Source organism: Canis lupus, chromosome 25 (assembly GCF_048164855.1).
Source record: "Canis lupus baileyi chromosome 25, mCanLup2.hap1, whole genome shotgun sequence".
In the NCBI taxonomy this organism is placed as follows: Eukaryota; Metazoa; Chordata; class Mammalia; order Carnivora; family Canidae; genus Canis; species Canis lupus.
Window position 1 is genome coordinate 2,925,849 of NC_132862.1, and position 15,025 is coordinate 2,940,873.

General features: G+C 63.7%; 2 protein-coding genes across 3 annotated transcripts; both read right to left on the minus strand.

Annotated features, from left to right (window-relative positions):
• Positions 1-1,312: 1,312 nt before the first annotated feature.
• On the minus strand, positions 1,313-4,846 carry SMIM41 (small integral membrane protein 41). Its single transcript, XM_072797837.1, has 2 exons — positions 4,176-4,846; positions 1,313-1,657 (listed from the first exon to the last, which is right to left on the minus strand). Exon 1 carries the CDS (start codon positions 4,474-4,476, stop codon positions 4,201-4,203), a length of 276 nt encoding a protein of 91 aa, XP_072653938.1. The 5' UTR covers positions 4,477-4,846; the 3' UTR covers positions 1,313-1,657; positions 4,176-4,200.
• A 1,896-nt stretch (positions 4,847-6,742) lies between these two features.
• Positions 6,743-14,592, minus strand: ATG101 (autophagy related 101). Of its 2 annotated transcripts, XM_072797835.1 has the most exons (4): positions 14,473-14,592; positions 12,460-12,566; positions 9,635-9,961; positions 6,743-7,444 (listed from the first exon to the last, which is right to left on the minus strand). In XM_072797835.1, exons 3-4 carry the CDS (start codon positions 9,884-9,886, stop codon positions 7,040-7,042), a joined length of 657 nt encoding a protein of 218 aa, XP_072653936.1. In that variant the 5' UTR covers positions 9,887-9,961; positions 12,460-12,566; positions 14,473-14,592; the 3' UTR covers positions 6,743-7,039. The 2 variants fall into 2 exon arrangements, with proteins under 2 accessions (XP_072653936.1, XP_072653937.1); XM_072797836.1 differs by lacking the exons at positions 12,460-12,566; positions 14,473-14,592 and adding an exon at positions 10,581-10,691.
• Between the last annotated feature and the right edge of the window lie 433 nt (positions 14,593-15,025).

Consider the following 15,025-nt stretch of genomic DNA (forward strand, 5'->3'; position numbering starts at 1 on the left):
CAGAACGCTCTTCTTCCCCTTCTTCACCCCTGTGCATGGCCATTCAGCACACCACCTTCTCCATGGGCAGGTCACTCTCTGCTCTTGGCTCTGTCGATGCTGGGCACTACTTATTTTTTTTTTTTTTTAAGATTTTAGTTACAGAGAGACAGAATGGCAGAGACACAGGCAGAGGGAGAAGCAGGCTCCCTGCAGGGAGCCCGATGCGGGACTCGATCCCGGGTCTCCAGGATCACACCCTGGGCCGCAGGCGGACGCTCAACCGCTGAGCCACCCGGGTGCCCCACTTACTGTCTATTTTAACTTTAGTTTGGTGAGCAGTGCTCTTTACTGGACTGGGAGTTCCGCAAGGGCAAGGGCAAGGGCTCCGGGTCATTCACCTGCTCACCCTCAGGTCCCAGGGCGTGCCTGGCACAGAGCAGTCAGCCATCCAGTGAACACTCAGGGAAAAGATGAAGAACTGAAGTGTTCCCAGGAACAGGGTGGCCAGTTCTACATCTGTTCTCTGGGGATGGGCAGGTCGGGGGCAGGGGGTGCAGGGGGGATGGGCAGGTGAGGGGGTAGAGGAGCCAGGGGGATGGGCAGGTGGGTGGGGAGGCAGAGGGGATGGGCAGGTCAGGGGGAGGGGAGGCAGGGGGGATACCATCCCATGATAATTACCAGGTAGAAAACCTTTTATTGGGACACCCGGGTGGCTCAGCAGTTGAGCATCTGCCTTTGGCTCAGGGCATGATCCTAGGGTCCCGGGATCGAGTCCCACGTCGGGCTCCCTGCGTGGAGCCTGCTTCCTTCTGCCTGTGTCTCTCCCTCTCTCTCTGTCTCTCATAAATAAATAAAATATTTTTTAAAAAAGAAAAAAAAACCCTTTTATCTATGGACAAGCGCATTACCCGTTTGATCCTCACAAGGACACTGTTGCCCCCATTTTACAGATGACGGGACGGAGGTTCGGGATGCTTTACAGCCTAGAAGTCGGTCACATGCTCACAAAACCCCCTGTCATCTCAAAGCACCCCGAGTTAGGGCTGCACTGACACCCCGACACAGCGGCGGCAGCGGGTGGGGTTCTCGCCCACACCGGCCACAGGGGGGCAGCCGAGCGCTGGCATGAGCCTCCCGGCCGCCCTGGAGAGACTGGCTCTGGGTGTGAAGGGCAGCAGCCACCCCTAGGAGAGGCCGGGGCAGAGAGGCTGGGCTTGCTCTTTCAGGATCAGCTAGAAACAGTTCAACCTGGACGGTGGGTGGCATTCGTAGGCCGCTGCCACTGATGCCAAGCGTCCAGAGCTGGAAACATAGACTGCGTACCCCGAACTTGCATTACCAACGTATTTAATAACAAGCCACGGGAAGTGATAAGGCATGGCTGAGGGCTGGGGCACCCGGCGTCTGCAAATGGCCAACACTGACCCACAGCCCTCGGCTGGGACAGGTCAGTGGCCTGTCGGACCACAGCAGCCCGGTACCAGAGATGGGACAGGGGCTGCACTCCTGTCCTCGGAGGCCTGCAAGTCGGGGGGGCATGGCCAGCATCTGCTGCGCTGGGCATCCAGGATGTATGTCCACCGCGGCGCCCCGGACGTGCAGCGGATGCTCAGGGGGCTCCCCCATTCCTGGAGCGCTGACCTCCCAGGCCCACGTCCACGGGTACAGCAGGAGGCTGAAGGGAGCAAACCAGAGGCAGGGCTGAGTGCAAGGATCCCAGGGGGAGGCCTCCCCACAATCCAGCCTTCTCCCAGGCTCGTCTGCACGGCTCAGGGACCAAAGGTAGCAGGAGTTCCCTGGCACTGCAGGCTGGCGACGAAGCTCTCTGCGAGACAGACCATGCGAGGCTGAGCAAGGCTCGAGAATCTGTAACAGAGAGCCCCCCTCCTGGCCCCGTCTCTGCTGCAAAGGGTGCTGTACCACGTGGGAGCCGAGGAATGCGCTGGATAAATGCCTGACAGCCCTCTCCACCTCATGCCGAAACTCATGGGCCACAGGAGTGCAGGCCAACGGAGCGTGCTGGGGGTCCCGATGCCCAGCCTTGCTCCTTGGCACTCGGGCCACACCCACTCCCCCACCTGTCACTCCAACCTGAGGCCTGAGAGATGGCAAGACAGCAGCACTCATTCCTCAATTTCCTGAATCTTTTCCCTCCCCACTCAGTCTGACAGCCTTGGCCAGGGTCAGAGTTCCTTAGCAAACATCTCAGTATCTTCCCTCAGGAACACCGAGGTCCCCGGCACAGGCCACGGCTCCGGCTCTCCAAGCGCTGAGCTGAAGGGACAGCAGAGGCAGGAGGTTGGATAAAGAAAGCCTCTGCCTACACCTCCCCCCTCCAGCAGACACATGCCACTGGGACACAGCCCTTCCTCCACCAGAGCTCTCCATCCCCCTCCCCGCACCCAGACTTGAATCCAAACTGATCCAGAAGTCATCACCGTCACCTCCCATCCCTCTGCTCTGTCCACTTGGCGTGTCTTCCACAGATACATGTTCCAGCCGACCCTCGGAGCCTGCCCCCAGCCTCAGGATCGTGCCCGAGAGCTGAGCCCAGCCGGCTGGGGAACAGCTGCCAGCAGCTGGAAGGTTGTACCCAGCAATAAAAGGCTATGTAATGAGGCCACTGGGGAAGAAGGGTCGGGAAGGAGGCAGTAACGTGGGGGTTTGGGGTTCCAGCCCCAGAAACCATATGCCGAATGGGGGTGTGCATGTGAAGGTTCCTTCCTTCACGGAGAGAGGATTTTGTATCAGCATCTCGGGGAGTGGTGGGAAACCAAGGAGGACAGAGCAGGAGTAACCGAAGGGGGGGGGGTTTCTCACTCAGGGATGCTGGACCCTCCAGCTCCGAATAGGGAGCCCCAGGGTTCAGCTCTCGCGCTGTCATTCACTTGGGCCTGCCACTTCTCTCTGAACGTCCCCATTTGCAAAATGAAGGGTTCACAGTGGATATGGAAATTCCTGTAGCCCAGCTGGGGAAGGAGAGGAGAGCACAGGGTGGAGAAGGGGTAGACGAACACCAGGATGGTACCAGGCAAGGGGGCGAATGAGCCCGGATGCAATAAAGAGGGCATTCTCAGCCCTGCTCGGGCACATAGCAAGGGGAGGTGGCCAGTGTCGCCCAGGTCCAGCTGCTGCCCTTGTGGAGCAGCACGAGGAGTCACACCGCCCCCCCTCACTGCCCTGGCCAGCCCTCTCTCCAAGGGGGTGGCAGTGGCGTCCCTGAGGTGAGAAATCCACAGCTCAGCGAAGCCAGCGCGGCACAACTGCCTGGGATTAGCGCTAAACCCCGGGCTGCTCGGTGCCGGGGTCACACCTCGTCAGCTTCACAGCTGCTCGGCCGCACCCTGTGCGTGCCCTCACCTTCCCCTCACCAGCCTCCCCGGGGAGCTGGGACCTGGCCTCTGCCCTTGGCGAGCAACGGGTCAGAGGCGACCCCGAAGAAGAGCCCCACAGAAATGTCCCAGGGGCCCACCGGTGTGACGCTGAGCAGAGGAGAGGGACCCAGAGGGCTTCCCTTCCCAAGCGCCGTGGCTCTACCCAAGGTGGCCTTGGCCTGGAACTACCTTGCCTTTAGGCCACCCAGGCCCTTCACTCCAGATGGTTCTTGTCCTTGGAGAGTCAGGGGCGGGAGAGCCAGATGGAGCCGGCGCAGCTGGGAATCCTCAGCGCCAGCCTCCTCCGGCCACGTGCTTCTGAGGCCCCCCGGCTGTCAGCAAGCTTGCCATCCACCACCTTCCCCACAAGGCTCCTCGCTGGGGCCACACCTGCCCCCCTCCACACACGCAGGGTCAGGGGCTGGGGGAGGGGGTCCCCGCCAACCCCTCCCTCCCCCTCCCTCAGAGTCACCCAGGCCCCTGGCTCTGCCATAAAAACAGGACCCACGCTCCCGCGCCTGCCTCTAAGGGGAGGCCACAGTGAGGAGTCTTACCCAAACCCCCTTCTAGGGACAAGCTTGAGGAAGGGGAGGAGGAGGAGGATGCAGAAGCCAGGGGGCGGGCCACCGAGTCCCCGTGTCCTGCGCGCCAGGTGGGGCTGGAGCAGAGCCCCACGGGGTAGGTGCGCTCGGAGGGCTGCAGAGCTCACCCGGCCCGCAGACGCGTCCTCCCACCCGCCCGCCACTCCCTCGGTCCGGCCCACCTGGGGGGCTGCAGGCCCCACCCGCTGCAGGTGCACAGCCCCACCGGCCGGCTCACCTGCGTCGCGGCCGCCGCAAGGGCCCTAGGGGTCGTCCTCGCCTCCGCTGGCGCCGCCGGGCTCGGCCTCGCGGGACGCGCGCCGCTCTCGGGCCAGCGAGGCCGTCAGGCCCTGGGCCCGGAGGAGGAGGCCACCGCCCAGGAACAGGACCCCGCAGAGCACCAGCAGCGACAGCACGCCTAGCACGGCCGCCTGCACGACGCGCGGCCCCTCCGGGGGCTCCGGCGTCCCCCCCGACTGGTTGCAGCAGGAGCTCAGCCAGGTGGCTGGGGCCGCAGCGCCCGCCCGGGAGCCGTTCATGCTAAGGCGCCGGCTGGCCAGATGTGCGCGGGGAGGGCCAGATGTGCGGGAGCCCAAGCCGGCGGGCGGGCCTCGGCTGCTGCGCAGGGAGGTCCCCGAGGGGCGGATCCCAGGCGCCGTGGCTCCCACCCTGCGCGCAGAGCGCTCTGGCTCCTCCGGTGGGGACTATGGCCCAGGCTCCTTCTTGTCCCGAAGGCCTCCACACCCACGCGTGAGAATCCTGCCCGTGCACCCAACCAGCCAAACCGGGGTCCGGTCCCCAAGGCTTTCCCTGTCCCTTGGCAAAGGAAGTCAAGAGAGCACCACCCTCAGAACCCTGAAAAAAGCCGTTCAGAGTGCTGGAGTGCTGCCCCACTAAGCAAGACACAAGACAAGCAAGGATTTGGGGCGTCCTGGAGCCAAAGGCCCATACTGCCAGGTGGCCCAGGAACAGGAGGCAAAGGAGCAGCCTCCAGGACCTAAGGGGTGCACATCCTTACTCCTCCATCAGTCCTCCTGGGAGCCCCTTGGAGTTGCACAAGCAGGTTAATGCCTCCTTGGGACGGCAGCAAGGGGAGATGGAGGGGAGGGGAACTTCAAGTCCTAATCCCACCCCCCACCCCTCACCCCTCATTTCTTTGCTCAGGCCCGAGGTCCAGATGAGAAAGTGGATTTGAGTCACCAGGGGTCCTGTTCCCACCTTGAGTAAACCAGTCCCCTACGTCTGGGAAGTCATAATGCCAAAAGGAACGGAAAGGTTCCAGTCCTGTCCACCAAGGGGACCTCACTGCCAGGTGGGTGTCCCACCGTGAAGCTGGGGTCGTGCAGGTGGAGCAGAGTCTGGCTGCAGGAAAGTAAGAGTCTCAAAAAGCTGAGATGGAGGGAAGACCCTCCTGAAAGGCAGCAACCTTGAGCTCTCTCTTCAAAAACAAAGTGATGGCCAACAAACAGCTCTATCAGCCAACCAACCACTCAGGAGGGATTAGCTGATGGCCAGCTTGGAGGAAAAGATGATCCCCAGACTGCAGCAGGCCAGGTAGGGATTACACACCATCAAGGACTTGTTGGGAAGTGGCCTTCCCCATCTCCAAAGCCCTGAGAACCTCCTGAGTTCTCCCAATGCCCCAGAGATCAAGGGCAAGACTTCACAAGATCTGTTGTGAACTAGCACAGGGCCTAGGTGGCTTGGAATGGGAGAGATCTGCAGACACTCCTGGCCGTCCCGGCTACCTACCTGGCTCCAGGACCACGGGCACGACCCCGCCACCCCCCACCCCATTTAGCCGGGTGGAACTGCCCATATACAGCCAAAAAGTATGATAAATTAGAGAATAAATCAGTAAGAAGTACACAAGGAGGAGTTCACGGATTTGGAGTATGCTCAAGTGCAGAAATGAGTGTTACAGCAGTGTCCTAACAACCGGCAAGGGCCAGCCTGACCTGGAGGAAGTGTCATCAGACACCCATCTCAAGTGGGCCAATCTCTCTCCAGAGAAGGAAACCCCCAATTAACTGAGCTTTCTGGTGGGGGCACCTGGGTGGCTCAGTGGTTGGAGGTCTGCCTTCGCCTCAGGTCATGATCCTGGGGTCCTGGGATCGAGTCCCACATCGGGCTCCCGTCAGGCAGCCTGCTTCTCCCTCTGCCTACGTCTCTGCCTCTCTGTGGGTCTCTCATGATACATTAAGAAGAAAATAATTTTATTTTTTTTTTAAAGATCTTATTTATTTATTCATGAGAGACACAGAGAGAGAGGGAGACAGAGACACAGGCAGAGGGAGAAGCAGGCTCCATGCAGGGAGCCCGACGTGGGACTCGATCCCGGGACCCCAGGATCACACCCTGGGCTGAAGGCAGACAGACGCTCAACCGCTGAGCCACCTGGGCGTCAAAAAAATTTTTTTTTCGATGGGCTTTCTGGTGCACATGGGGAGCTGTATGTGCTCTATGAAGGCAGAGAAGATTCTCTCTGAAGCCATCGTCAAACAGGACCAGATAATAAAAGGGCAGGGATGTTACAGTTTCCCGAGGAAGCGAGAAGAAACAGCAATCCTATCCAAAAGTAACAGCTCCAGATGTGTCATCATTCATAGGACTGACCGCAGTGACACCTGGGTGGTTAACACGGGCTTATGTGAATGTCCAACAAGGTACAGAATTGGTCAGCTTTAACCTCTCCCATCCCCCCCTTCATGGTGGAATAATGCCTTAACACACACCTATATCCTCGCAGGTCCGCCACAAAGTGTTGATGTTCCAGGACAGAACACAAGCCAAGGGAGAGACGGCTCAGCTAAACACATTCTCAACTTTATTCAGCATCCTAGCGATGGCTCTTCCATACAGTAGAGGAAGGGAGACCCCCCAATAGGGCCCTAGAGGGACAGTGAAGCCCAGACTTGACCATTAGCCAAGGTTAGAGGGATGACCAAAGATTGGCCACCGCAGAACAAGGAAGCCAGGGGTGGCCATTCCAAGTCTCCTCAAGGACCTGGAGCAGGTTCCAGAGCCCCAAGGGCCCAACAGTACGATCCCCAGAAGCCCAGGTCTGCAAGCCATCCAGGAGAGCCCATGGCCCCCGTAGGCCTAGAGGGCCAGGGTGTCTTTGATGAGCCTGCGCATGGTGGTGGTGACCGACGTGCCTAGAGCATCAGTAATCTGGAAGGAAATCTTGTAGAGGTAGGGCTGCACATCCCGCAAGCCCGTGTCGAACACGTTGTCCACCTCCGACTGCGTGGGCATCTTGGGCAGGTATTCGTGCCTGTTCATCACCTCCACAATGTTGATGACCTTCTCACAGAGCTTCTCGCCCACCTTCTCCCGGCAGATCTGCCGCTCCTGCTCTGTGGCCAGGGCTACCACGTGCACCTTGACTGTCCACACTTCCCAGGGGATGCATTCGTCGGAGAAAGGCCAGCGAGACTTCTTCTTCTGGTAGAACTCCAGGGACATCTGCCCCAGCCCATCACCCCCAGAGTTGCGCAGCGCGTCCTGGGGAAGGAGGGGTAACAGATGAGCAGGCCAAGGCCTCGGAGAAGCTGGGTCCCTGGGAGCGCCTGCTTCCTACACCCCAGGGAATGAGGCTCTCCTAGCTTTATTTGTCCTTCAGGGAGGCAGGGAATGAGACCTCCAGAGGACAAAGGACTCCTGTGAAGTGACACAGCAAACCGTCGGCCTAAACTCGAGTGCTCCAAGCAAACCAACAAAATCTCTCTCAAGAAAATCGGAAGAGGAGATTAAAGCCTCATGATTCTAGGGGCGCCTGGGCGGCCCAGCGGTTGAGCACCTGCCTTCGGCCCAGGTCTTGACCCCGGGGTCCTGGGATCGAGTCCCACGTCCAGCTCCCTGCATGGAGCCTGCTTCTCCCTCTGCCTGTGTCTCTGCCTCTGTCTCTCTCTCCCACCTTTCTTTGTGTGTCTCTCAGGAATAAAGAGGTAAAATCTTTAAAAAAAAAATAAAAGCCCCATGATCCTTAACTAGAAAAAAGGAAACTAAGGGGCGCCTGGGTGGCTCAGTCGGTTTAGCATCTACCTTTGGCTCAGGTTATGATCCCAGGGTCCTTGGGATTAAAGCCTGTGGTGGGGAGGGAGCAATCCCTGCTCAACAGAGTCTGCTTCTCTCTATCTCAAATAAATAGGAAGGAAGAGAAGGAGGGAGGGAGGGAAGGAGGGAGAGAGGGAGAGAGGGAGGGAGGGAACCAGGAATAAAAGGGGGAAGGGAGGGCAGCCCAGGTGGCTCAGTGGTTTAGGGCCACCTTCAGCCCAGGGCCTGATCCCGAAGACCCAGGATCCAGTCACAGGTCGGGCTCCCTGCATGGAGCCTGCTTCTCCCTCTGCCTGTGTCTCTGCCTCTCTCTCTCTCTCTCTCTGTCTCTTGTGAATAGATAATATCGTAAAAAAAAAAAAAAAAAAAAAAAACGAAGGGGGAAGGGAAGAACAGAGCAGACCTGGCTTCTCCGTCTTCTCCTCTGGAAGCAAACGAGAGCACCGCACCCAGTAATTCGGGCTATCCCCTCACTCCAGGGGTGGGGGCCCCATTCCTCCTCCTAGGGCAGCCAGGCCCCTGCAGCGCCTTTCCATGGGAGTTGGGGCCAGCTCGGAGGGTAGAGATGCTTCCCTCAAGTCCTGAACTGTCCACCAAGGAATTAGTTCTCTCCTCTGTGGACAAAGTGAGGCCCCGGACCTCAGCTGGTCCTAACGCCAACCCCCTGGAATGCTAACTGCGGGCCCAGCTGGTTCACGCACTTGCACTTGACCACTTGACGTGCTCGGCTCACCTGACCCTCCTAGTGTCTTCGCCTCTGAGGCAGGTGCCATTATCAGTCCAACCTCACCCAGAGACCCCGAGGCCGGGAGGTGAGGTCACCTGTCCAAGGTCACACACTCGGGCTCCAGCCTCCAGGCTCTTAGCCATCGTACCTACGGGCCTCTTACAAGGCGTCCAGCGGACAGACAGCGACTAGCACGGCCGCCCTTCAAGGACTCAGAGACTCCTGTGAACCTACCCTTTCTGGTCTCCGAGGGACTGGGCGGGGGACCCGGGGCCTGGCAGGGTCCACGTCCCGCCGTGAGCACATGCTGCCAGCACCACGTAGGACTCTCCAAACGTTTGGGGAGTGGAGTCAGCCATGAGCTCACAGACGGCACCTTACAAAAATGCCCGCACTCTAGAATTTAAAACAGCCCCTCACGGGAACAGTGCAACCCTGCAACCCTGCATGAAAACCCAATAAAAAATCAGCCTCACACCGCCGGAGGTGACCAGCACCCACAGCAGCAGTGTCCCTCGCACCCTCCTCCAGGCCCACAGGGGCGGGCACATGCAAACCTGTGCCACTCGGCCCACGGGCCACCACAGGGCTGTCACCTGAGCCCAGCAAGCCTCCTGCTCAGGGGATCTCCCGGGGGAGACCCAGATGGCTGAAGGGAAGAGGAGCAGACGGAAGGCCCGGCCCATGGGGGCAACGATCACCGTAGGGCCCCCCACATCACTGCTGCAGGGCCCTCCTGCTCCCCTGCCCTGGCAGGTTGGACCAGCCTCTTCGCCATGCCGCCCACAGCCATCCTCCCCGCAGGGAGCGCTGAACGCCCTGTTCCCTGGGACGGGAGAGCCTGACCTGAGCACCCAGGGAGGCTCGGCTGGCCTGAGGACCCCCTGCCAGCCGCCGGGCTGCACCCCTACCTTGAATTCGCCCACAACCTTGCGCAGGGCACGGTCCAGCTCCTCGGAGGAGACGCGCACGTAGGTGAAGTCAATGAAGTCACAGTCCACATCCTGGGTGCCCACGGTGCCAATGGAGTAGGTGCCCTCCTTCTTGTAGTGGAACTTGCCTGTGCTACGGTGCAGCAGCACTGTGTGCAGCACGGCCAGCATGGCCTCCTCCACCTGCCGCCCCTCCACCGACACCTCCAGCACCTCCGAGCGACAGTTCATCCTGAGGCCAGCAGCCCACACCAGGGCGGGGGACGGGAACCGAGACGGGGAGCTTCACCCCGGCCAGGGGCCACCCTGCAAGAGCAGCCAGGTCAGAGAGCTCACACCTTCTCACTGACCCACAGGTTACCTGTCCACTTCCTCCCGGCCCAGCCAGCCTCTGCCTCTGCTGGCCCTTCTCTGCATCCCGACAAGGCCTACTATCGGAAGGCTCGTGGGAGGAGAAGGGGAAGGGAGCTCCAAAGCTACCGGCAAACAACAGCAAAGGCTTGACTTCAGTAGGGCGTCCAGCGCAGCGGACGGCAAACGGTCCCCGTGCAGCAGCCGTCAGGCACTGGCCGTTCGAGGCAAGCAGGGCCCCTGCCCCTGAGAAGCCGCAGCGCTAGAGTGAGGCAGGTAATGTTACCTGAGCGGCCAGAGCACAAGGCGGGAGGACAAGGAAAAGGAAGCCTGGAGCCTGACTGCCTGGGCCTTGGATGACCGGGTTAAGGCATCCGGACCCTGCTGAGGGCGGTGGAGGGTCAATGCCCTGCTGTGCCAAGATCAGATCTGCGTGTCAGAAAGTTAACTCAGGACACAAGGCGAAGGATGGCTCTCAACTATTTTGCGGCCAGAAACTGCTTGGAGAAATCAGTAAAAACTATGAAGACAGGGCTCTAACACCTGACTGACACGCACACACCCCAAATCTCACCCGGTGCCAGGGCCAGCCACAGCCTCCAGGGTAAAAACTTTTAGATTTAAGGCAGAAGGGCTGGGCAAGAAGAGGTCCAGCTGGAAGCCGCATCAGGAGGGAGTTACAGACGCAGCGCCGTGGGACGCGGGGCAGTGAAGTGCAGAGTGGGGGGGGGGGGTCATGTCCAATGGTCCCGGGTGGAACCCTAGCTCCTCTGTACCTAGCTCTGTGACCTCACGAAAATCACTCACCCTCTCTACGTGTGCTTTACCTGTAAATACAGATTCTTGTGGGGATCAAATAAAATCACGTATATAAAACACACCAGAATAGTGGTTAAGAACAGTGACTCTAAAGCTAGATGGCCCGGCTCTGCCACTGGCTCACTGTGTGATCTTGGACAAGCTACTTAACTCCCATGTGCCTCAGTTTCCCAAATCTATATACACGGGATCTATAAAAGCTACCCTGAAAGGACTGTCCCAGGGATTAGCCCCTGCAAAGCAGTTTTAAAGCAGTACCTGGCAAGTAGGAAACACTAAGTATCCTCCGCCACTATAATTCGTTACGATCACGGTGGCTGAGGGGACACAGGCTATGACACAGAACTGGTGGGCCGAGGGCGAAGGCCAGAACACACCTGAGAACCAGGCCTTGGTAAACAACTGAATATGAGCCCCAAAGGAGGAGGAAAACAGTCGAATTTCTTGCCGAGTGTTCAGCTTACAAACCTGCCCTGACGGGGAGCTCACCACCCGTCCCAGCGCACCGTCCCATTCTGAGACCGCTCTGCTCAGCCATTCCTTGTACAGGAGGAAGCCACCTGCAGCGCTTCACACGGCTGGCCGTAGTTTTTTTTTTTTTTTTTTTTTTTTTTTTTTTAATTTATGATAGTCACACAGAGAGAGAGAGAGCGAGAGGCAGAGACATAGGCAGAGAGAGGAGCAGGCTCCCTGCACCGGGAGCCCGATGTGGGATTTGATCCCGGGTCTCCAGGATCGCGCCCTGGGCCAAAGGCAGGTGCTAAACCGCTGCGCCACCCAGGGATCCCCTGGCCGTAGTTTTGATTCGAGGAGCCACACAGAGTAAGGTTCACCCCCTTTCCACTAATGGGCCTTTCAGGTACCTGGACCATCACCGCCCACTCCTACCACAGGGTAGAGGTCCCCGGGCCCCACACCCACGCCAGCTGGCCGCTGGCCGCCACATCTTATCTGGCAGCTTCCTCCAGGTGTATTTCAGCTCGTCTCAATCTCCACTCAACAGCGGCGCTCAGCAGTGACCACGAGGCAGCCTCCGCACGGCCCGAGGTCCAGCTGGCTCTGCCTCCCGCCCGGTACCGGCCCGGGCCTCCCTGTCCCGGCAGTCCTCTCGTCACCTCTCTTCACCGCGTGCTCCCGTCCTGGCCCTCCCACTAGACAGACACATCCTCCAGGGCGAGGACTGGACCCTACTCATCCCTGGGAGCCCGGTGCCTGGGACCTAGTACAAAGCATCGGCTTGATGACTCAGCGTGACCCAGAGGCTCCAGGTCCTCCAGGGGCTGCTGGGCTGGTATGGCCGGCGCTCGGGACTCCTGCTCTCCTGCTCACTTCTGCCCTCTAGTAAGATTTCCCTAAACAGGCCCCCCCCCAGCGAGGCTCCCAGCCCTGGCCCAGCTGCCCCTGCTTCCGGTGTCCCCCACAAACCTTCACCCAGGCCACTTACTTCGGCCCCTCGCCCTGGGCCTTCCCCCATTCTCACACCTCCTCCAGGAAGTCGGTACTGACCGACCCCACCAACCCCGCAGCAAACCACCCCTGGCCTGAGCTCGTGCGGCCCCTCCCCCCACCCCCACCGCCAGGCCAGGTGGAGCACAGGGCCAGGCTGCAGCCAGCGCAGCCCCACGCCCACTTACCCGAACAGGCCGAGCGCGGGTCCCTCCGGCGCGGACCAGGTCCCGGCTGCTCCCCGCGCGCAGGTGTCCCCTCGGCAGGTGCGCCCCGACTGAGCGCAGGGGGTGGCCTAGGAGCAAACACAGAAGGCTCGGCGTCGGCGTCGGACGCGGGGCGGGGGCCGCAGGGAGGGCCGCGGGCGCAGGGAGGGCCTTGCGCGGGTCCCCTGGCTCCCTCCAACGGGGAGGGGGGGAGGGATGCCCGGGGAGCGCCCGCGAGCCGCGCAGGGAAGGGGGCAGGGGGCGGACGGCAGGAGCTGCACCCACCCCCCGCCCTCGGGAGGCTCCCTCCGGCCCCCTCGCCCCCCCCCCCCGCCCCCGGGGCTCCCGGCGGGAGCGCGACCACAGCCCCCGCCGGCCCCCCCCCCGCCCCCCGGCGGCTCCCTCCCCGCCCCCCCGCCCCTCGGCAGCTGCCCCCCCCCGCCCCTCCCCGACCCCCGCTCCCCTGCACCCCAGCGGCTCCCCCCGCCCCCCCGCCTCTTCCCTGCCCCTCCGGCCCCCTCCCCGATCCCCCCTGCTCCCGGCGGCTCCCCCCGCCCCTCCCCTGCCTCTTCCCCGCTCACCCCTGTCCCCCGCCCCTCGGCAGGGCCCCCCCCCCCCGCTCCCCTGCCCCTCCCCGACCCCCGCTCCCCTGCTCCCCGGCGGCTCCCCACCCCGCCCCTCCCCGCCCCCTGGCGGCTCCCCCCGCCCCCCCGCCTCTTCCCCGCTTCCCCCTGCTCCCCGGCGGCTCCCCACCGCCCCTCCCCGCCCCCTGGCGGCTCCCCCGCCCCTCCCCGCCCCCCTCCCCGCTCCCCCCTGGCTCCTCCCCGCCCCTCCCCTGCCCCTTCCCCGCTCCCCCCTGCTCCCCGGAGGCTCCCCCCGCCCCTCCCCTGTCCCCCGGCCCCTACCCGCTCACCCCTGTCCCCGGCCCCTTCCCCGCTCCCCCCTGCTCCCCCCCGGCTCCTCCCCGCCCCTCCCCTGCCCCCCCCGGCCCCCTCCCCGCCCCTCCCCTGCCCCCCCGGCCCCCTCCCCGCTCCCCCCTGCTCCCCGGCGGCTCCCCCCGCCCCTCCCCTGCCTCTTCCCCGCTCACCCCTGTCCCCCGCCCCTCGGCAGGGGCCCCCCCCGCTCCCCCGCCCCTCCCCGACCCCCGCTCCCCTGCTCCCCGGCGGCTCCCCACCCCGCCCCTCCCCGCCCCCTGGCGGCTCCCCCCGCCCCCCCGCCTCTTCCCCGCTTCCCCCTGCTCCCCGGCGGCTCCCCACCGCCCCTCCCCGCCCCCTGGCGGCTCCCCCCGCCCCTCCCCGCCCCTCCCCTGCCCCCCCCGGCCCCCTCCCCGCCCCTCCCCTGCCCCCCCGGCCCCCTCCCCGCTCCCCCCTGCTCCCCGGAGGCTCCCCCCGCCCCTCCCCTGCCTCTTCCCCGCTCACCCCTGTCCCCCGCCCCTCGGCAGGGGCCCCCCCCGCTCCCCCGCCCCTCCCCGACCCCCGCTCCCCTGCTCCCCGGCGGCTCCCCACCCCGCCCCTCCCCGCCCCCTGGCGGCTCCCCCCGCCCCCCCGCCTCTTCCCCGCTTCCCCCTGCTCCCCGGCGGCTCCCCACCGCCCCTCCCCGCCCCCTGGCGGCTCCCCCCGCCCCTCCCCGCCCCTCCCCTGCCCCCCCCGGCCCCCTCCCCGCCCCTCCCCTGCCCCCCCGGCCCCCTCCCCGCTCCCCCCTGCTCCCCGGAGGCTCCCCCCCGCCCCTCCCCTGTCCCCCGGCCCCTACCCGCTCACCCCTGTCCCCGGCCCCTTCCCCGCTCCCCCCTGCTCCCCGGCGGCTCCCCCCGCCCCTCCCCTGCCCCCCGGCTCCTTCCCCGCTCACCCCTGTCCCCCGCTCCCCCCCCCCGCTCCCCGGAGGCTCCCCCCGCCCCTCCCCCGCCCCCCGGCCCCCCCCTCGCCCCGGGGCCCCCGGCAGGTGCGCGATCACCGCCCGGCCCGGCCGCGCGCACGGCCCTCCCGAGTCGCGGGTCACCTGCCGGCCGCGGGGCCTCGGCGGGGACGGGACGGCGGGGCGGACGGGCCCACTCCCCGCCGCGAGCTCCTCGGGCGCCGCCGGGCCCGCACTTCCGCCATAGAGACGAGGCGGGAGGCGGGAGGCGGGAGGCGGGAGGCGGGAGGCGGGCCGGGCCGGGCCGCGGGCTCTCGGTCGCCCCCCGAGGCCGAGCGGAGTCATCGGCGCGGAGCCCTCGGGCCGTCGGAGGCGGGCGGGAGGCGGGCGCTGGAGGCACCGCCAGGCCTCGGCTTGCGCAGTGCGCGGAGCAGCCTCCCGGCCCGGGGCGCCGGCGAGAGGAGCGCCCGGCGGGCTGCCGCGGCCCACCTGGGGACAGCCCCCAGGGCGCCTCACTCCGCCGTTGCCCCCCACCCGTGGGAGCCTCCTGACGTCACTCACCCTTTCCGATGTTCTCCTCTATGAATGGGGCGCTGTTGTGAGGCTCACGAGAGAGAATTCCCACCAGAGGTCTTTGCGGAATGTAAAGCCCTACACGAATGAGTGCATTTTTAGTGCCGCGTCCCTTCTGCTTTTC